General features: G+C 36.6%; 1 protein-coding gene across 1 annotated transcript in view; it reads left to right on the top strand.

Moving 5' to 3' along the window:
• The window catches only part of TMPRSS15 (transmembrane serine protease 15), a 124,078-nt gene that overhangs the window by 79,465 nt on the left and 20,975 nt on the right, over positions 1–23,638 (top strand). Inside the window, exons 4-16 of the mRNA XM_067466229.1 lie at positions 770–921; positions 1,991–2,032; positions 2,210–2,251; positions 6,548–6,667; positions 9,159–9,267; positions 10,360–10,469; positions 11,896–12,033; positions 12,592–12,741; positions 13,382–13,487; positions 15,209–15,359; positions 16,831–16,972; positions 22,097–22,186; positions 22,664–22,789. Of these exons, the coding sequence (XP_067322330.1) occupies positions 770–921; positions 1,991–2,032; positions 2,210–2,251; positions 6,548–6,667; positions 9,159–9,267; positions 10,360–10,469; positions 11,896–12,033; positions 12,592–12,741; positions 13,382–13,487; positions 15,209–15,359; positions 16,831–16,972; positions 22,097–22,186; positions 22,664–22,789 (1,478 nt within the window). The remainder of the gene's footprint in view (positions 1–769; positions 922–1,990; positions 2,033–2,209; positions 2,252–6,547; positions 6,668–9,158; positions 9,268–10,359; positions 10,470–11,895; positions 12,034–12,591; positions 12,742–13,381; positions 13,488–15,208; positions 15,360–16,830; positions 16,973–22,096; positions 22,187–22,663; positions 22,790–23,638) is intronic.

Below are 23,638 nucleotides of genomic sequence, written 5' to 3'. Positions count from 1 at the left end.
AATTTTTATATGACCTGAGGATAAGTCCAGGGTCATTTTGCAGAGAGAGGAAAACACCAATGCCACCCCAAGGGACCAGCCATCCCTGGCTATTTCTGCCATTTCCCTGCCCAGAGACCTAAAAAGGCCAAAAGCAGTGCCACAACAGAAAGGGTTGAGTAGAGTAGAAGTTCTCCCACAATGGAACATGCACTTACCTTTCAAGCTACTGAAAGAAAGAGATGGTTCCTTTTTATAAGAGTTAAGGGACAGTACTCACATTAACCAATGAATGTCAACTGGGGGGTATTTTTTTGACTGAAATTCCCAGACTTACACAGGAGTATTCTATAGGGTAGTTCCTCAATGTTCAAGACCACTTCTTTTCAATAAAGTGTTTTCATTGTTTTAGTATTATTTAACATTCTGGTTTGTAACGTTTTCATATGCCAAACTGCTCTGCAATTTTTAAATACAAAAAATAATAATACAAAAATGTCCTAAATAAATACATGGTTTAGCCAATTTATGCTAAAACTTCATTTATTATTTGCCAGTTGGTGCAAAGTTTTTTCTGTGCTTCTAAGGAATGGAAGGGTATCATATTTTAGAGGCAGGGACAAAACTTGCAACCATAAGAAACAATATTATTTTTGTTTTTAAACCTCTTGGCATCCATTTGTCACCTGGTAACAGAGTAATTCAACATAGTCAAGAAAGCTAAGTTCATAACACCCTGCCTCCTTGATTAATTTCCTTGCCTCTTTGTGGGTTATCACTTGTTTTGCAGAAATGGCAGTATCATTGTACTGTTCAACCTTTTCTTTTCACAATGGGTATCAAATGGAAAAATAAGGAATGAACTGGCTTTTGGCATTGAAGGAAATAAAAGTGACTTTTTGCAGACATTCAACATTGATGTGAACAGCATAGAAATAATAGGTAATTATTTTAAATTGTTGAAAATAATTGAGAAGTAATTTAGCTTAACTCCTTTGCTTGTATTCTAATCAAATAAGGGGAAGCAAAGTAGCTGTATGAGCAAAATATGAGTAAGTTTGTAAGTAAAAAAACTTCAGGGTGAATAATGGCATATAAGTGGGGCAAGACTTTGAATGCTTCATTAGTCTTCATGGTACATTATGGGGTGGGAATATGTGTATAAAATTCTCACTTGGAGTATCCAATCTGTGGGCACATCTACACAGGCAAAGACAACTGGTTTGAAGAACTTCAAATTGGCCTTAGGGCTACCTATACAGCCTACCTCTGTACTGATGAAATGACAGGACAGAGTTCAGATCGTCCAGTGAGGACAAAACTGGGTTGGCATCTCTGGGCAGCCACCCTTACCTTTGTCATCCTTTCACCATTGTAGCTTTGGCCAATGAACTCCAAATAACTCCTGTCTGTCCATGGGTGTCATTGTTGATATTAGCAAAGGCACTTGTGCTACTTGGATCAGGGAGTGGGAAAGAAGGAGTGATTCTCTTTCCCTCTCTGATTCACCCAAAGATGGCCAGGGGGTTGTTTGTTGGTTTATTTATTTATTTTTGGAGTTCCCTGACTACCACTGCAGCTGCACCAGGATGACAAAGATATATCTGCACCTCAGGAGATACATTACTCCCAGGTAGACACCTTTGCTGACGTGAGTGCATGCACTCAGCAATGGCAAGGAGCTCTCAAAATCTTTATGATGGTCTGACAGTGGGGACAGAGGACCTCCAAGGTATGGTGACAACCCAGCAAGGCCAAAATGGTTTTGGCTCTGCTGAGCAGTTTGGACTCCATCTCACCAGCATTGTAGGATGGAGATGGGTAGTGCTACTACTCCAGACCAGCCTTAGATTAAATGGCCTGTGTAGATGAGGTCAGACATTTATAAGGAAAATTATCGACATTTTCCAATGGCCAAAGCAGTATAGTTGTTGCATGAAGTTTCTAAAATAGGATGGAGGCAAACTTTGCTTTAAGAAGTAATTTTCAGTTTGTTCATTTTGCTTTTCAGATATGGGAGAATCTACCACAAGCAATCCTTTCACAACACCCGGTTAGTAAATATAAATTTGATCAACGAAGTATTTGGAAAAAATTATTGATCATCCCCACTCCCCCAAAAACCCCAAAGATGTGTGTTTTGCCCCATCAATGTCATAAGCAAAAATAAATAGATAACATTTGATTTCAAAGAAATAATAATCAGGATTCTTTTGAATTTGTTTTGCAGATTTTAGAACATTTAGTATCAGCAGTTCTTCACTATCAACAGGTTAGTATCCAAGATGGTTGCCACAAATCTCCAGAAAGGCCTCATAAAGGTGTTGGAATTCAAACCCACATTGCCCAACTTTCGATTCCTCAATGAGGAACAAGGTAGTTCGCTTTGAATAGGCTGAGGGTTTCCCGTTTCCTCTGTCTCCTGTATGACAGTTAGAATGCATCTATTTCTTCTCTCCTCTCTGTTTCTGCTCTCATTCTGATTGGTTGTGTAGAATGGATATTATTATTATTATTATTATTATTAATAATAATAATAATAATAATCAAAGCATGGATTGTTGATGTTGCAATCCCAGGTGACAACAGGATTGAAGAGAAACAAATGGAAAAGCTGACATGATATGGGGATTTAAAGATTGAACTGCAAAGACTCTGGCACAAACCAGTCAAGGTAGTCCCAATGGTGATTGGCACCCTGGGTTCAGTGCCTAAAGACCTTGGCCTGCACTTAAACACAAGCAACGCTGACGAGATTACCATCTGCCAGCTGCAGAAGGCCACCTTACTGGGATCTGCACGCATTATTCACCGATACATCACACAGTCCTAGACACTTGGGAAGTGTCTTCTGTGTGATCCAATACAACAGCCAGCAGAGTGTCTGCTGTGGACTCATCTTGTTGTGTTTCAAATAATAATAATAATAATAATAATAATAATAATAATAATAATAACTTTATTCTTATATCCCTCTTCCATCTCCCCAAAGGAACTCGGGGCAGCTTACAGGGGGACTAAGCCCAATATAAACAAAGTTTCACAATAACATAATTAAAACATATAACAATCAACTATATTAAAACAATAAAACTAATAAAACATAACCAAACAGAAAGCAACCATTGGCCAGCAAGTCTTTACTTCTGACTTTAGCTTTTTCCATTTTAGAGTATGCTATGTGAATTGAGATCTCTCTCTGCATGTATGTCAGGAGAGATGTAGTGATTGGTGTATTTTCCCTTTCTTGAAGCCTTAAAAAAGTATCTCTTTAGGTATCTTTGCCATCAGAATAAATGTCAAATGATATGCCGAGGGTCTTTTCCACCTACAGTATTAAGTGAAATTGAATAAAGACTGAGTTTAAGCATGAAATTATCCCAACACATCTCCATTTTAGAAGCTAGACTCCATGCTAGATGGTTAATATTTTATTTAAAAAATCATTTAGTTTTTACTATAATTTAGTGGTGTAATATATTTACCTTACTTTTAATATTATGAATTTTGTATGTTTCTGTGTTCACATGTTGTGAACCACCTTGTTCCCAGTTCTGTTGACAAGATGGGATAAAAATTACACAAGTAATAAACATATTTCTTTTTTAAAACTGATGAGCAAGTATACTTTTGTTATCCTTAGAAAGGAAAGGGATCATGAAGGATTTTTTTTATGATGGACTGTTTTCTTTCTCCAGTAGATGGCATTGTGGTTTAGTTTTCCGATATGGAGTTAAAAAGAAATAATTGAACTGGGGTTTTATGTATAATATTATTCCTATCAATAAAGTAAATGGTCTGAAGTTTTTGGTAGGCCACTAATGGCTCTTTCACTGGATTTAATAGTCTCAGAAGTGTTTTATAAGTGTCTCAGTCTATCTGATGCTTACTTTGCACAAGAATAGAAGACAGGGATGGGCAGCAGGAATGGTTGGAGGAACAGAGAAAGAATAAGTAAGAATTAGGGAGCTATAGGGAGACACCTGCCATCCTCAGTCAGGTGTCATGGACCTATTTTCTAACAAAAGCATAACCAACAAGTTCCCAGGGGACTCTCCCTCCCCCCCACCCCGACTTCCAATAGTTTTGCAAATGTAAGTTGTATTAGAGGTTAATGAGGTGTCGGTGGGGGTCATGTGGGTGGGGATTAGCAGAGATGGTCAATGACTTTGAGCTACACTCAGATCAAGGATCATACATTACCCACACTTGATATAAAGGCACATGGTACTGCTAAGCATATTAATGTAAAGCAGGGATGCGAAACAGGCACTCTTCACAGTCAATAATAGCTTGGCTTAGAGAAAGTAGCAGTCCAACATCTGGAGAGCAGCATAATTCCCAAACCATGAGGAACACATTCAAACAAATAGCCAACACCTGTAGGGAAAAGGTCCGCAAAGCTAAAGCAAAAAACGAGCTCAGACTTGCCAGGGACATTAAAAACAATAAAAAGGGCTTCTATTCTTATGTCAGTAGAAAAAGGAAAAACAAGGAGGCGATAGGACCTCTTCGAGGAGAAGATGGGGCAATGCTGACAGGGGACAGGGAAATGCCTTCTTTGCCTCGGTCTTCTCACAAAAAGAGAGTCTTCAACCTCAGCAAGATGGAGTGGATGAGGGATTGGAGGACATCCAACCCCAAATTGGGAAAGAAGTCGTCCAGGAATACCTGGCCGCTCTTAATGAGTTCAAGTCCCCAGGGCCAGATCAACTACACCCAAGAGTACTGAAGGAACTAGCAGAAGTCATTTCGGAACCATTGGCAACCATCTTTGAGAGTTCTTGGAGAACGGGAGAAGTTCCAGCAGATTGGAGGAGGGCCAATGTGGTCCCAGTCTTCAAGAAGGGAAAAAAGGACGACCCAAACAACTACCGTCCGGTCAGCCTCACGTCGATACCGGGCAAGATTCTGGAAAAGATTGTTAAGGAAGCGGTCTGCAAACACTTAGAAACAAATGCAGTCATCGCTAATAGTCAACATGGATTTATCAAAAACAAGTCATGCCAGACTAATCTGATCTCTTTCTTCGATAGAGCTACAAGCTGGGTAGATGCGGTGAATGCCGTGGATGTAGCGTACCTGGATTTCAGTAAGGCCTTCGACAAGGTCCCCCATGACCTTCTGGCAAGGAAACTAGTCCAATGTGGGCTAGGCAAAACTACGGTGAGGTGGATCTGTAATTGGTTAAGTGGACGAACACAGAGAGTGCTCACTAATGCTTCCTCTTCATCTTGGAAAGAAGTGACGAGCGGAGTGCCGCAGGGTTCCGTCCTGGGCCCGGTCCTGTTCAACATCTTTATTAATGACTTAGATGAAGGGCTAGAAGGCATGATCATCAAGTTTGCAGACGACACCAAATTGGGAGGGATAGCCAATAGTCCAGAGAACAGGAGCAGAATTCAAAATGATCTTGACAGATTAGAGAGATGGGCCAAAACTAACAAAATGAAGTTCAACAGTGACAAATGCAAGATACTCCACTTTGGCAGGAAAAATGAAATGCAAAGATACAGAATGGGGGACAATGCCTGGCTCGAGAGCAGTACGTGTGAAAAAGATCTTGGAGTCCTCATGGACAACAAGTTAAACATGAGCCAACAATGTGATGTGGCAGCCAAAAAAGCCAAAGGGATTTTGGCCTGCATCAATAGGAGCATAGTGTCTAGATCTAAGGAAGTAATGCTACCCCTCTATTCTGCTTTGGTTAGACCACATCTGGAATACTGTGTCCAATTCTGGGCACTACAATTCAAGAGAGATATTGACAAGCTGGAATGTGTCCAGAGGAGGGCGACTAAAATGATCAAGGGTCTGGAGAACAAGCCCTATGAGGAGCGGCTTAGGGAACTGGGCATGTTTAGCCTGAAGAAGAGAAGGCTGAGAGGAGATATGATAGCCATGTATAAATATGTGAGAGGAAGCCACAGGGAGGAGGGAGCAAGCTTGTTTTCTGCTTCCTTGGAGACTAGGACGCGGAACAATGGCTTCAAACTACAAGAGAGGAGATTCCACCTGAACATTAGGAAGAACTTCCTGACTGTGAGAGCCGTTCAGCAGTGGAACTCTCTGCCCCGGAGTGTGGTGGAGGCTCCTTCTTTGGAAGCTTTTAAGCAGAGGCTGGATGGCCATTTGTCAGGGGTGATTTGAATGCAATATTCCTGCTTCTTGGCAAGGGGTTGGACTGGATGGCCCATGAGGTCTCTTCCAACTCTTTGATTCTATGATTCTATGAAAAGTTCCCAGGTTTTATCCTCACATCTTTAGGTAGGACAGGAAACACTTTTTTTTAAAAAAAAGTGCTTTAGGAGATGATATTTAGCTATATAAACACATTAAAGTGATGTCAGTCAGCATTATAGATACGGCCAAGGTGTCCAGAGGACCATCCTATCCTTGCAAGTAACAAGTTTCTATTGTTAAGGCTTGAGAACATGAGTGACACCCAGAGTTTACAGGGGTGCTTAGGTTATATATGAAAAGGTAACAGAAGCACTTAATTGAACGTTGAGATGATAAAAACAAGAGTGTTTTCTGTATCCTTAATGCCTTTTAAAATGTATTTTAGTGAAATGTTTGTTTCCTGATGGACTTTGTGCTGATGGTGTGAGCTGCATAAAACAGGAATTATTTTGTGACGGAAAACCAAACTGTCCAGATGGTTCTGATGAAGATGAAAAAACATGTGGTAAGAACTTGAGCTTCAGCACTTACCCTATGAACTCTACTGAATTTGTTAACAATGTGAATGACATTTTAAAAAATTGGAAGCAATTCAATATTGTTGTACTTTTACATGTCAGGAAATACATATGTAATCTTGTAGCATCAGTTTCATTTAGATTATTTTCCTATTAAGATAGTAAGAGTATTATATTAGTTCGATCATTGGTAGGATACAAATATATATATACAGATAATCAGAAATTATACTATCTAATCCTATCTATATCGCATGCATACAGTGAGAGAATATGGTAGCCTCAAAATTCAGTCTAGGCTCTAATTGACTGCTTAAAAACAATATTAAACTTCTAGTTATGTAGAGGCAGTTCAATTTCAATTTGGATCCAATTTCAAACTTTTATTCACATATGCATTATGTGCTAATTAGCCATGGTTGGGAAATGGCAAACAGTTATAACTTTAATGTGTTTACCAGAACTGGGTGAAGGGATTATTAGTCATATAGTGCATTTTTATATGAGAACATTGCCTTCTAGAGGTTAAAGATAGAAGCAGTTTATTTTAGCCACATGTCTTTATCTTGTAATTTTTAGAAAATGCTAATAATGTTTTCTCAAAGGAAATTGTCGGCAGAACTTGATGACAACTGCAGGAAAAGTTACTCTTTCAGAACTGATCAAAACGGAACAGTTCCAATGAACAGATGAAAGGGAAGTTTGTGCAAGAACTACTTTTACTGTTTGGGAATTTTTTTAAAAAGAGGGGAGTGTATTTAAGTATTATATTTTTTGGAGACCACATAGAGATGCCCATAATAAATAAATCTACAAATGTGAGATGTATATATAAGTGTAGTGTGTCATATGATGGGCTCCTGCAGACTCCATCCCAGCAGCATGCTGGCAGCAAACTGGGACAGGAAAAAACCTCCATCTGATGAAGTCGTCGGTGTCTGGTCATGGTATAACATGCTGGCATATATTCTTAAATAATACAGTGGAAAATAAAGTTCTGCGAGGTATCTTACTAGCTATAGGAGTTAGCAGAAACTGAATCAAAAATCTAAGTTGTCTGGCATGCTAGAATACATACAAATCTTTCTATTTCTGAGCATTTTTTTCTTACTTACAACCTACTACTAAAATGGCAATACTCTATTCATCATAAGAAAATTAGTGTGGGATCTTTCCTGTTAAATTTTACAGTAGGATTTGTAGTCATTTTATAAAAAATATCCAATTTCCTGTTATTTAAAAAATGTGCCCAGTGGCATCCGTTCCACATTATATATCCCTTTGGATTATATGTCTTTAACATATGCCTTGAGGTATAAAGACATAGCACAGGAAGGGTGTAATTCTAATAGTTTCTTCCTGAGGCCGTCAGAGTTCAGTGAAATCAATTAACTTCTCAGCTGAAATGGAGACAACAGGTGATGCAGCAAACCTTCACTTCCGAGTTTTAATGATGAAGATAAAATCACCATGAAATGGAGTGATCCTATCAGTACCCCATTCAGCCAGAGACAGTAAAATTACATCCTTTGCAGAAATGCAAACAGCCATCTAAAATATCATCTATTTTTATTAAGCTGTTTTCTTTCAAATGTCTGGAGCTATAATTTATTTAAAATAATTTCTGGAGTATGTACGAATTAGCTGCATGTAAGAGTAAGCTTTTGAGATTTGATCCATTAAAATCATCCTGATGTTATGCTATTTATACCCTGCTTTTCATTGTGGTATCTGAAACTGGTGTTTACTAAAACTAACAGAAAACACATTTTTAAATGAAGATGGCGATAGGCAGGAGGAGCTAATATTTAGCCAGATAACACTGTGTTCAATAGAATCTAATTCTGCCTAGGGATATATATCAGCTATAGAGGCCCTCAGCTTCCTTAAACTACACATTCGAGAATTCTGCAGGAGGCAGCCACATGATAGGGGAATGAGAATACTGTCATGTGATATTGTCCTATATCTCAAGCTTTAAATATTCTTCAAAACAATGCTCTAAGAAACTGCAAGAGAACTGGTTAAAAATTAAAAAGAACCAAAAAGCATGTTGTGATTTTCTCAACAATGCAAATAATTTGAAGAGGCAATATAAGGATATATTCCAAGTAACTAGTATAACTAAAACATATTTCCACCTGGCATGGAGCCCCACCAGAAGTAGTTGTACATCATGGAGTGAGATCCAGCAGATTCCGTGCCAGCTGTGTGGAGGAAGTGCCCTACGTCAGAGATTTTTACTAATGTGATGAGATCCTAAGAGTCACACAACAGAAATAGCATGTGATTACTGCTATACAGTAAAAATCACATTACTAATACTCAATATATGCTGTGTGCTAATAAAACATATTCTTTCCAGCATATGTTATTAAAGAACACTTCTTGAAAACACAGCATTTCCATCAAATATTGAAACATTCTCTCTTTTTTTACTTGGAATTAACTCAAAAGTTAATTATTATTTATTTACAGCTACATCTTGTGATGGAAAATTTATTCTGAATGGCTCCTCTGGGTCTTTCCACTCTATTCATTATCCTGAACCCTATATTTCAAACCTCTTTTGCCGATGGATTATACAGTAAGTTACTTCCTGTATAACATACGAGATCATAACTAAACTGCAATCAACTTTTTTCTGTATGAAAATCTCAGGAATGTTGTTTATACATTCCAGTATAGGTGCAATATAATGTGAACTACGAATGATTATTCATGCTTTCCTAACTGGCTAGTACCTCTTCTGGTTTGGGCAGATCAAAGTCATAATATCAATATCGTTTTAAATCCCTACCCTGATAGTTGCCTCCGAGTAGGAAGCTTTTTGTAGATTAGAAACTGTTAAGACTTCAAATTGAACCATGTTTTCTGCCATAACCTCCGTAGTGGAAAAGAGGAAATAATGTGATTCATAGGCTCAGTTTGTGCACTTTGATGGAACTTTCACTAAAACAAAATTCACAAAGATCGAAATTTGCATGTAGTTACTCAGATACTCAGAGTAGCGAAATAAATATAATTCAGCTAATTCTAGAAACTGTCAATTTTGAATAAGTGCATATGAGTGTGTGGATATTTCTAGAAATATTTAACCAATTACTCCTGATCTGATACTTCCTGCCCTGCCATGATTACATAAATGTATTGAACACCTGGGTATACTGTTGTAATCTTCTCATGGAATAATAAATCAACAGAGATATTGTTGATTAATGTACATCAGGTCTTAATTTGGCCTTTCAATTTGTATCGGCTCTGTTTTTAATGAAGGAGTTTCTTCCCTCGACCAAGATCTAATATCATCATTCTTTTTAATAAATGTAGAAAAATAATTTAGTTGTAGTGAAATTATCTCATCACATTAAATTAACTTTACTGAGTCACTTTTCAGGCATTTTGCTTGAGGTCTTTTATTGTCAGATGCAATTTTCCATGGTTCTTCTATCTATACAAATGCTAGCAAAATAATATATAGAAAGGATTACAGGTCACATAAAATGTGTTTTGCTGTACTTCCAAACTAACTTTGGCAAGCATATTAAAAATGGTTGTGAGTATTTGGAATTAACCCAATTAACATGTAGAACTGTCCTCACATTTCTCGGTGCATGTCTATTGTAAAAAATTATCTTATATCATTAAAGGATATAACATATTGTCCTCTTTTTTTAAGGGTAAATCCTGAGCTGTCTATTAAATTAAACTTCAGTGCTTTTGATACACAGAATTATGTGGACACGTTAAGTATTTATGAAGGTGTAGGTCTTACAAAGATTTTAAGAGGTAAAGTACTTTTGCTGTTTTCTTTAAACCTATGTATTTTATTTTAAATCTATTGAAAACTCTTAAATACATGTATCAATACTCAATCATGCAATGTTGCATGTTACCATGTATTAACTGTAGCACTCTTAACTCAAACATGGGTAAAAGAAACATAAAAAGATGTTAGATCAGTCATAAATAGATCTTGAGGTAGATGACAGATTCTGTCTTTGGTATGGTGATGCATTTGAGAAACCTTCTCACCACTAATGTGGCTCAAAGTGCCCCTGTTGCACTATAGTGTGGCCTGTTATAATCCACAATTTGTGATGTATAGAATCATTCCCAGAGTGGCTTATAAAAGGGTTGTTTTGACACTTTCCTGCCATGTGGTTGCAATTTAAATAAATCGTGAAATGTGAGGAAATGGCAGCAGGGGAGGGAGCGAAGGTAAATCTCCATGGGCATGAAAACCTGGATTCACCCTAAATTAACAATTGGCTCTCATCGTGACATGATACTCTGGAGTTTCCTGGAAATTTCTATGACTTTAGAGCAGTGTTGAAAGCTAGAATCCATTATGTTTGGGCTAGTCCACTGTCCAGATGAGACACAATTACCATTATCATTTGTTTGCACTCATCAGTGCAGGGGAATGGATTGTGCTCATGTTGCTGTTGTTGTCACTCCCAGTTGGCCACACTGCTCCAGGCAAACTATGGCCATCTCAGGTGCCACCTTCTGACATCAGTAGAGGCACCTGAATGACCAGGAAAAAGGTGAGGGTATCAGCAAAGGCTGATGTCAGAACAGGGAGCCTGCCATGGCCTGGAACTTATATGGATGTCTGTGACCAGTTGGGAGTGGCAATAACTTCACTTCACTTCACTTCACTTCACTTCACTTTATTTCTTAATTAGTCACTCTCCACTAAGGTGCTCTGAGCGACTTACAATCTAAAATAGCATTTACACAATATAAAAACATTCAGCATAAAAACATTCAACAGTGACTATTTGGCAAATTAGATCTGATTACTTAAATGCACAACCAAACAGCACAACCAATAACAACATTGAAGATGAGACGATGATCACTTCAGCAGTTCTTTTGTAGTCTCAATCAGACTGGATTGTATGGACATCAACTCCAGTAGGTTCAGTGGATTTACCAGCAATTTATATTCATCCTAAGCCTAGCAGAAACCGCCTAATCTTTCATCTGCTGCTGGGACATAATGGAGCCATGTCTCCCTCCTTCCAAGGCTATAGCAATGGTAGCTGGAATGGAAAGGCCTGGCATGCTAGAGCTCTGCCTGCATATTCCTCTCTATTCTGATTCTTTTATAAGCATAGGAGATTTCTCTTACTTTTTAGCATTGATTCCTGATCATATGAACATATATAGCATTATCCTCCTTTGATATTTTTTTCCATTTTCTTAGCTGTCCTCTGGGGCTCTAATCCTGGTACAATTTATATATTTTCTAATAAAGCCACAGTAGAATTTGCTACAGATTATTCTGAAAATTACAATGGCTTTAATGCAATCTACACTGCATTTAATACCAGTGAACTAACTAGTAAGTATTTTCTATAGTTTTTTTCTTTAATTACAGTACTATCAGATTGGCCTGCATTGGGGAGGATGGTTATTACAGCACTCAAATCATATGATTCAGATAAAGCTGAATTAATGTTTACCTGTGCTATTGATGTGAGCACAACATGGTGTGTGTGTGTGTGCATGTTTTTTTTAGTGACTTGGGAAAAATTACTCTTTTCCCAGAATTCCTCATGCATTGCATTGCAAGTAAGAGATATACATGCCTATTGAAATCTCCTTGTTTACCAAGGATGTGTTTGTTGAATTTAGACTGATGCCATGGCAAATTGAGAAACCCAATAAGCCTATGACTGTTACAGGGCATGTATACATGAATTATGATTCTTACAGTCATGTTTTTCCCAATAGCCACAAAAATTAACTTCAGGGTGATATCATTTTATGGCATGAGGATCACTTTCCACAAAAGTACTTCATTTGTGATTCTTTTTTTAAAAAAAAAATGATAATCAATGAATAAACTGACTTTCATTATTCACAGAGTGACATTATTTTGCTCACATTTTATTTCAAGATAGCCAGAAAATTAATTGTACTTTTGAAGATGGCTTTTGTTACTGGATTCAGGATTTAGCTGATGATGATGAATGGGTACGAATTAATGGTCCCACTTTTCCCATTACATCTGGTCCTGATTTTGATCACACATTTGGCAATATTTCAGGTAAGAATTAAGATTTGTTCAACACAATATTCTATATTGATTCATACTAAAAAAAAATGGATCGAGAGGTATTATAATAGAATAGTACTTTTTAGCCCAAAACAATACTGTATGCTAAAAATGTAGAGCTTTAGGTTATTTGACCTGGTTTTTTACAAAGAGACCTCTCTCTCCCTCTTACCCAGTGCTGATGAAGTTTCAGGTATGAATTCCCAATAAGTATATCATTTATCCCAAACTCTGCATCCAGATTTCCTGTCTGCTCCCTGGACCAGGCTTGCTTCTTAGTTGTATTTTTAGTAAAGGCAAGAATTTCACAGCCTTCTAGAAATTCCAACAGCCCCAGTCATCATAACTAATTATGAGCAATGCTGAAAGTTACACTCTAGCGACAAGGAGAAGATCCCATGATTTCCACTCAGTTTATAAGGGCAAGTTATTTGACAGTGGACCAACATATCTGTGAAAGTGATGTACTCTCCTTCAAAGATTTATAAACAAAGATTAAATTATCATCTTTCAGAGTTGCTTTAGCTATGGATTACAGTGTGGCAAGGGGTTGACATAATTTAAGTCAAGAAGATAATTGTAGAGCAATGTGTTATGTATTTATACTTCTACTTTTTTGTTGTTGTTGCAGGCCATTATATTTCCACACCTACATTGCTTGGCGGCATACCAGTGAAAGTTCGACTTTTCAGTTTACCATTAATCCCTAGCTCAGATGCATTCTGCCTAAATTTCTGGTATAATTAATGAATGAATTATATTTTGGAGAAATCCCATGTGTCAAATTGATGGTTTTTGTGGTATATTGTTACCAATAGTGTGACTTACTAGTGTGACTTTTACTACTGTGACTTTTCACACGCTTCACTGGAATCACTGAATCTCACCGCAGATCATGTCAATTTTGGCAACGCCTGCCCAGTGGGCATGTGGACCTGCACCCAGTACTGTCTTGGTTACCCCCTACCTCATCACATGAGGGAAAGCCTCTGTAAGCTGGCTCAAGACGTTGATTGCAAAGGAAAGACAGGATGCCTTCGGTCTTTTGCCGCTGACTATTTTTTGGCGGCAGGAGTTTTTGCCAGTTTCACCATGGCACTATCTCAGAAGTACTTTCCCAGGGTGGGATGGGAGCCATTGAGCTCTGTGGCAAAACTGTCAAAAGCCTGTCACTACCGCTGAAAAACAGCCCATGTGAAGAGAGCCCTAGTGTAAGAACATTTGTCTGGTGACAGATTCTAAAGGTAGCATTAATATGATTCTCTCTTCCTTTCCCTCTAACAGCTAACTAAATTCTGCAGGTACCGGTCATTGTGTACTTTACTTATCCCATTGTGTACTTTACTTATCCCAACACCCATTTTATTTCATATAAACGTGTCCAACTACTGTACATCCACTTTCCACATTATCAAGATGGCACTATGAATATACTGAGACATCAGCAAATGCGAGAGGATTCCAATATTTTTCCACATGCAAAAAAAAAAAAAAAAGACTACCAGGAAAAACCCAGAAAAAAAAGAAACCAAAACACCACAAAGCACCAGCATGTGCCATGTTGATTGAATTCTGGCTGACTGAAGGAGGAGATATAGGAAAGGCCTGGAGGGTAGAATGCAATACTGTATCTTGAAAGAGAAAGTGGCTAAATAGCTGTAATCTTGGGCTCTATGATTCTATTCTTACTATTATGGTTTCAGCCAATGTATTCCTTCGGTCTCTAGCGTAGGAACAAGTGATTAAAAGTCTCAGCCAGCGAGTTGCACCTCACCAAATTACCAACACTAGAATTCCATGTGATATAGTCATGGGGCTTTTCACCTTACACCAGTATAGCATTGTCATCAACCTTAATTGTTATGAATCCATTTTATGGAATCTTCAAGTTTGCATCTTGTGAAACTTTCACAAATTTCACAAGATGCAGCCATAGGAGTTATAGTGGACACAATGCTATAACTGCATAGTGTGAAAGGACCTCATGTTAGTGTCTTATAATAATATAGAATGAATGGGCCTATTGAGCTTGAGAATTTCAGTGTTTCACCAGACCTTTTCATTTCAATGCTAGTTGAGATATAATTGCTAAATAAAATTCAGTGCATTAATAGGAACATTCCACCTTCTCTTTAAAATTGCATTCAGTACTGACTGCACTCTAAAGCTTCATGTGTTTTAAAGTACATATGAAGCTGGGAATACCCATTGGGGACTATGTGGATAAATTTTGATTTGCCTAAGATGTAAATAACACATATCCCCAAAGTTGGATGTTAAGAAACCTAAGCTGCCACTCCCTTGTTCCTAAGCAGCTTCAAGAAGTGGGATTCCTTCTTTGTAAATGATGTTTATGGATGTTTACTACTTTACATACATAATTATGTTTATGGGTCACTTGGTTTTTAATTTAACAGGATAGAATAAACAATTACCTCTTGTGTTCTATATACTGTAGGTATCACATGTATGGTGTTCATGTGTATCATCTGGATGTTAAAATCATATATGAAAATAGCAGTGAAAAGACAATTTTCAAAAAAGAAGGAAATTATGGAAACAACTGGAACTATGGACAAGCCACATTAAATGAAACATCCAATTTCAAAGTAAGTTGGACTATTCATCTTCAGAAGCTTTTAGTAATCCCCCTTTTTACTTATGTTTTTACCATTTCTGGTCTTCTATGTCTTTATTCACATCTGTAGAAATAATATATTTTGGTTTCTATTAAAGTTTGTCAATGATGATGACAGAACAGAGGATGATATTGTACTAGAAAATGTTTTAATTTTGGCAAATAAAATTATTATATCACTGGAACACATAAACTTTTTATTGTCTTTGGCCAGTGTGTTTAACCACCAGTTAAAACACTCAGAGTGATTAAATATATGCATAACTGAAATTAATTTGAAATGTCATGGTGATGGTAGTAATATTTAGTATTGAGAATTTTGAATTCCAAAGCATCATTTAGTTATCCCATTATTGAATTTGAATTTCAGAAAGGATATGCCTAACTCTAGCTAATAAATTATTCACCAGGCATGTCAGACACATCTTCAAAAACTTTCTACAAAAGACTTGTTTGTTCTTCTTTTGTAGACCATATATTTTATAGAATAAATAAGTCATTTTACAATTATTATGGTTTTAAAAAAACATTAAATGTGTATCAAGAATGTGAGTTTGTTTCAGGGGGAGTGGAATTATTAGTAAAGCCAGTAGAATAAATAGATATTCATATTAATAAATATTAAATTTAAGTGGGGGGGGGGTAGTTCTGGAGACTTGGAAATATCTACTCTAATCTAGAGATGTGAGGAATATTTGAAAATATTTTTAAATGGTCAAAAACATGTTGTTTTTTAAAAAAAATGTTGATGAATCCTGATGAGGAGAATCCTGTACTGAAAAGAATCTCTGTTATCTAGGATTTATACTGTGCTAAATTTGCACATGGTTGTTTTTCTCAGAATAGTATATTCAAGCCAGAAAACAACATTTTCAAATCATGTGCCAACTTTGTATATAGTTGATACACATAGAAAACAAAATTTTATGCACAGAAAACAGCTTTCTTCTGCATGTGATTTTTGTTTCCTATTAAGTATACAGAAAATATTGTTTTCTGTACAAAATTTCCATATGATTTTTTGTGCAGAATTAGTCCTAAATTGTGAATAGGAGTCAAAAATGGCATGGATTTTGAACATGGCAGGAAAAAAATACTGACGTTGCTAGTGGCTGAATTATTTTGTGACTGAAGAAATTACACTAGATAGCCAAACAAAAATTAATTTTGGCAAAGCTGGATATTTTCAGTAGTATTTACTAATGGCAAATGTGTACAATCTCAAGTGACAGACAATAACATAAATACACAGCAGAAGTGAAAAATAGCTTTCCTCTGTTGTGGTGTTTCCCAAGTGTATCTATTCATTAGATAGAATAATTCTTATAATTTCAGAGGAAACAAAGGAGCGTAAATTCTGCATCCATTTGACCTCCCTAAAAACACTGTCAGAATTTACAAATAAAGCTAAAGAAATATTTTCTGTTATATCTTTCACTGAGGTTGCTTTTGATGCTTTTAAAAGGCCAGGATGGGATAACATTGCCATTGATGATATAGGACTAACAAATGGAGGCTGCAAAGAAAGTCTTTATCCAGAACCTACTTTGGTTCCTACAATCCCTACAACCCCTCAGCTACCAAGTAAGTCTTTGTTTTCTGTAGTCATGAGACCAGTTTGCTATTGGAATACTGCTGGGGGCTAATGAAAACCCCCATGTCCTCATAATCCATCTCAAGTGACAGATAATGACATAAAAACACAGCAGAAGTGAAAAATGTATTTCCTCTGTTGTGGGGTTTTCCAAGTGTATGTAGTCCACTTGTTCTATCCAGTTACATCAGATGTTAGTTTAGTTCTATCCCTATAAAGACAGGCTGCTGTATAGCAAGTCACCCTGTGTTTTCCATGGTAAGACTGTTTCATGCAAAAAGGTTTGCAAAGCTCAGCTGTTGTATCATTTTATGCATAACAGAGCTTTCACACCATCAGTACTTCAAGTATAGCTCTTCCTACTGAAGGAAACTGGGCTTGTCTTAACTCGAGCTTTGGGGGCAGCCTAAACAGTATTATTCTTCATGGTCCTCAGTGATTGGAAGTGCCCCTTTTAACTGTTTTAAAATTGTATTTTACAATTGTTTTCAGATTGCTTCTTTTTTTAAAAAAAAAAAAAAAAGAAGCATTTTAATGTTTTACGAGGTTTTTTAATCTTTGTATTATTTTAATTGCTTTTCTTAGTCCATCACCTTACAAACCTGCAAGTAAACTGTTGTTGCCTGAGTATGTCTGCTTAGGACTTTTGATATCATATAAATGACTACCAATATTCTTCCATGGCAGATAATGTAGGGGAATGGCTGGATGGTTAAAAGAAGTAAGAGCAATTGATCTATGGCACAGACAAGTTCCTTTAGAACAAAAAAAGGATGATCCAACACAATCTAGTGCTAATGCACTCTTACTTGAATATTTATGTCTACAAAACCCAAATAAAATTGTGACCTTTATAATGTATCAACGTTCATTGTCGAAATGAACTAATGTTACACACTGATACAAATCCATCCATTGCATCATTTTGTGAATCATCACTGACGCAAAAGCTCACTATGCTTCCATTAATTATATGTATTAACAATTATGATGTTCACTTAAAATCTGGTTAGAGTATTGATAGGACATGACTTATGCAGCGGATTACAGCTGTCTGATTTAAATTAACTACAGATTTGCTGCCACAATGCTGAAAGACAGAATTAATGATACATAAGAATAAATTATATGAATCTTAAAAGTGCTTGAGAGAAATGTATGTATAATCAAAGTCCAATAAATGAGCACATAGCAACAAGACTAGAGCAGATAGTTATCTATGTACATGGAACAGCTAATGATGTAGAATCAGATTGTTTTGCATAACAAAAGAATAAAACTATACTATACCATTTTTGACTGGGAAAATATAGGTAAGATGTCTGGTTTTATTATCTAATTTCTTCAGCTAGAGCATGCTGAAAATTATTTTTCTTGTTGAACAGGGGAAAACTTTCCTGTCAAATTCAGTTCCTCAGCTTCTCATTTGTCAACAAGGCTATTGATATTAAATCAGCCTTGCTCCCTTACAAAATAAAACAGACAAAAAGAACCTCAGTGGAATTAATCCACAATAAGTTAGACATTGGCAATAATTCAATTCTTCACTAAACAACATAGTGATTTGCAGTGGAGTTGAATTACTCAGATGGAAGTCTTGTACAATTTGCCATTCTTTACAGTAATATTAATCCAATGCTGTCCTTGCATACGATTTCTTTTATTTTGTTTTCTTTTACTGAATGGTGTGATATTGTGTTGCAAAGACAGCATCCTACTGTTTTGTCTTCTTTAACCAAACAAATTTGTATGAAAGTTTCTCATACTAATTTACATATCTAAGTGTTAAATTCTGAGAGATGCTATAATTTAGTAGAATACACTTAATCCCATTATAGTGAGAAATACTATGTCCAGGTTTACCTGCTCATGAGCCACTATATTTTGCAAGTCAGTTTCAAGATCCATGCTCTCCACTGTTATTGTTATAGTTATGATGTATCTGATACCATGGTGGCCCTAAGACAAAACTATCATGAAGTTTTATCTGCCAGGTTTGTTCAGAGGAGGTTTTGCCTTCCTCTGAGGCAGAGAGGGTGTGACTTGCCCAAGGTCACCCAGCAGGCTTCCATGTCTGAGCAGGGATTTGAAACCTGGCCTCCAGAGTTGCACCTTTGTGGTTACTTACATAAACACAGGTCATGTCATATCAATGGTGTGATAAGAAGAATGTCTATTGTGTCATGCTCTGGCCACCTCAAAATGGGTTTGCAATGCCAGAACTTACTTTTAGGATCTTGTGAAGTAACCTAGTAGACTTGATACGATGGTGGCCCATCCAAAAAACTGAGTTGCTTTCACTCATCTAATTAAGAAGATTATAGTATAAAAACTTACAGCAGTTTCTTTGTTATTTTCCTTTAGTCTGGGATTCACTGCATTACTTTGCAACTTATCAATGATGGTTTTGGAGAGAATATAGAAAGATTAAGGGTTTTTTTGTAAATGAATGAGAAGTTCTCAAACTTTCTCCTTTATATGAATGTTCTTCAGCTGTGACATCTGTTTCCAGTAATGAGGATGCATGGAACAATATTACAATAGAAGCCCCTCTCTGCAAAGACTACACAAATTATCGTTACATTTAATGGTGTCATTATAATTGTAATTGTAGAGCCTGTGAGTGCTTCTTTCATGCCATCTGTACCTAGGTGGATTCTAATATATCTTGTTAAACTATGAATAAAAAAAACCTTGCCTAGTGAGCTATTCAGTGCAAAAGTATGCTTTACATTATTCTAAACTAAAACTCTTTGTTACTTAAGAATGGTTCTTCACATACGGTTATTAGAGGGGCTAATAATTTTTCCAGGCTTACAAATGAGTTACTATAGAATAAAAGCACATTTGTTACCTTTCCTGTTCAGATATAAGATGTCTGCTATATAAATGACAGGATGTGGGAAGAGCGTAGCCCTACTGCTCAGGACACCTGTTTCTCTTTTGACTCTTTTTCCATCCTTATTGAGCACAGACTGATCTGTGTTTAATACAACTGTTTCAGAAATTTTCAGGTCTATCAAAATTCAGAGGAGCATACCGTAGCAGTATTGCTTAGGTAGTAGAGTGTCTTTGCTTATCTAGCAGGCATTGCTCAGGAAGAAGCAGTAGAATGTCCTCACCTTTGGAGTAAGAAAGGTGGGGTATAAATACTGTAAATAAATGAAATGTTTTTATTTATTTATCTTGAATGCAGTCTTTCCTCTGAAGTGGGCACTATAGGGTATCACAAATAACATTAATTGAAACAATGCAATTTAAAACAAACAAAACAATGTCACAAAGGAGAAAAATGTTTTTAAAGTTACAAAAGTTGAAAGCATAAAAAACCAAAAAATGCATCTGAATTATTCCTCTTAAATAATTGCTTGAATAGACATGTCTTCACCTACGAACAATTAAAAAGCACAGAGAGTGCCAGGCTAGCCTCCAATGGAAGGGTTTTCCAATGGATGGGAGTCACCAATAAGAAGTCTATCCTTACCAAGTGAACCTGTGATAGTAATGAGACCCCATCTACACTACCATATAATGTAGTTTCATAATGCAGTTTAACTGCATTGAATTGCATCACAGTGTTCCCTCACTTATCACAGGTGTTACGTTCCAGGACCACCAGCGAAAAATGAAAATCTGCGAAGTAGGGATGCTATATATGTATATCACGTTCTGAGGGTGAGGCGGAAGTGAGGAGAGATTTACATGCACTGCACACCTTTTTTTGCTAGCTATCTTTGCTTTGCAATCTCTCTTGATTGGCTGCCTCTCTCTTGAGGGGGAGGGTGAAACCCCCTCCCACATTCCATCATTGCCAGGAGGCAGAATTAGAACACCACTCTGGGCAATGGCAACCATTCATAAACTGGGAGGCAAAAACCTGTGAAATAGCGAGTCCACAAAAAGCGAAATGCAAAGTAGTAAGGGAACACTGTATATCAGTCTACATTGCAGTTAGACTCAATTATGAAACTGCATTATATGGTAATGTAGATGGAGCCTGAGAGAATGTCTTCCCTTTAGATCTTAATGTTCTGACAGTTTAATTGGGGAAGATGCAATCTTTCAGATAGTCTGGACCTAAACATTAAAATAGCAAATACTGGTGCGGGTGGAAGATGACAAAATAAAACAAAAGTCAACTTGTGGATGAAGTACTTAGAGATGTCCTAAAAGATGTAGAAGAAAAGGGGAAAGAAACAGTTTTGCAGTTGTGTGTATCCAAAGTCAAGTGTTAGGGAATTTAAATGTTAAATTTTGCAGAAGAATGATGTTGTTGTGAAAGAATGCTTTTCAAATAAACAAAAGAAAGATAACTGCCTCTCCTAGAAAAAAAATGTCTCTCTGTGTGTGTGTATGTGTGTTTACTTTTTTGTTCTAACTGAGAGAAAATTCAATTGTTCCAATAGCCTTTGCTTGACTAAGGCAGCTAAAGGTGAAACATTAGCACTGCCGAGTGCTTGGAAAACATCATATAGAGGGTGGGACTTTTATTTCAAAAGCAAATATTCAAAGAAATTATATGAAAACGGATTTAAGATAGGGCTATCTGCTCAAAATATGAGGACAAGTTGGACCTATCCAACAGTTCACAGGTTAAAGAATTAGAACTATGATAATGTCATTTAAGTGTTAGTTTATATGGATATAACCATTTGGAAAATGTTATATTGCAAAATGTTCTTATAAAAACAGCAAGTACATTACTACTTCTAAAGGAAATAAATATATCCCCCTATAAATGTTACAGAATGCTTGCCATTAGTAATGCATGATAATACATTTTCAGTTCAAGTAAGGAGCTACTGGTAAACTAAGCTATTTTTCATTACATGCCTTTAAGCTGAGTTCAACCTATAGCAAAACTATCATTGGATTTTCTTGGCACAATTTATTCAGAGGAAATTTGTCTTTGCCTTTCCCTGAACTTAGCCTACAGCACCTAATATTCCTGGCAATCTTCCTTGCAAGCACTAACCAGACATAACCTTGATTATGGTTCTTACATGCAGAACCTAGTTCCTTCAGGGTATTTAGACTACTAAAGTGTATTTAGACTGCTGAGCTACAATCAATAATAAATTGATGTTATTCTGAAATACCTTTTCCCCCTTTAGCTGAATGCGGAGGACCATTCGATTTGTGGGAACCAAACACCACATTTAGCTCAATGAACTATCCAAACAACTACCCCAACCAAGCTTCTTGTAAGTAATTTTATATATTCATATGTTCAGAAGAATTTACAGACTATAAGCACAGCTGTGTAGTCCTGTTTAGTGCTTGTAAGTGGTGTGCATGATGTGACTCTACAATAATTATGTGTAAATAATGCAGCAAGAAGAATCCTTCATTCATTCATTCATAGGTTCTGTGGGTACAAACAACCCAAACTAATGATGGCAGTGATTAATTATTTGGATTTAGTCCACATGAACTGTGTAAGTAATATTCCCAGTTAATGCCAAGACAGTGATTATAGCAGGCATTGTTTTTTGCTCAGAGTAGGGAATAAAGTATCACTGTATGTACTAATCTGCAGTAAATGCTGGAAGTGAATGCTTTTAAATATGTTTGCCTTTTTAAACAATCTGTTTAATTTTTTTTCATGAACTGATTAATGAGTAATCTAGTATCTGATTGATAAAACTGACAACTTTTCTGTCCTTCAATTTACTTTCTAGGCATATGGTATTTAAATGCAGAAGAAGGAAAAAATATTCAACTTCATTTCCAGTATCTTGATCTGGAAAATATTTATGATGTTGTAGAAATGAGAGATGGCAGAGGACCGGATTCTTTATTTTTGGGCAAGTACAATCTACTTGCTTATATAATCTGATGAGATTAATTTCACAATTCAGCAGCAGATCAGTTGCACAACTTCAGCACTTTCCAGTAGCTTCTACCTGCACAGTATTTTCAGTCAACTGCTCCCACAGTCTACAGTCACTCTGGAACCTTTTACAGACACTTGAGCACATCCCCGGCCATTGTCAGTTTTACCATTGTCTTTCCCCCAGTCTAGATGACATTACAAACTTACCACAGCATACAGTTATATCTTGTCTTAGCAGACAGGTTCTTTTAATGAATTACATAGAGCCTTCGACGAACAGCATCACAGCACAAGGAGAGCAATATACACTGTACATGACTTCCTTATATACAATTCTATACAATTACACATAGCAATCTCTGATTGGTTTCCAACTCATTAACTTAACTCAGACCCAGGATTACATCATTCACAATCACCTGGACTAGGCCAGAACACATTCCCCAAATGATTCCCTATATACAGTTAATGCATGACTCAGCATTTCCAATAGAAGCCCATTAGCAGTGCATGACTCAGCTATATTGCATTACAATACATTCTAAAACCTGACATAATCATACCCTATGATTGGTTGCTTAGGATGCTGTGTATGTTTAGCTTTGAGAAGAGGAGTTTAAGAAGTAACCTGATAGCTATTTTTAAATGGAAGGTTGATGGATATCAGTTAGGAGTACTTTGATTGTGTTTTCTTGCATGACAGGGGGTTGTATTAGATGGATTTTATCTACTCTTCCATCGGTATGATTATGTGGCAAATCATATAATAATAATAATAATAATAAGAAGAAGAAGAAGAAGAAGAAGAAGAAGAAGAAGA

The sequence above is a fragment of the Anolis sagrei genome, chromosome 3, assembly GCF_037176765.1.
Source record: "Anolis sagrei isolate rAnoSag1 chromosome 3, rAnoSag1.mat, whole genome shotgun sequence".
NCBI classification, from domain to species: Eukaryota; Metazoa; Chordata; class Lepidosauria; order Squamata; family Dactyloidae; genus Anolis; species Anolis sagrei.
The sequence above is the reverse complement of the archived record's forward strand: the minus strand, read 5'-3'. Positions and strand labels throughout refer to the sequence as shown.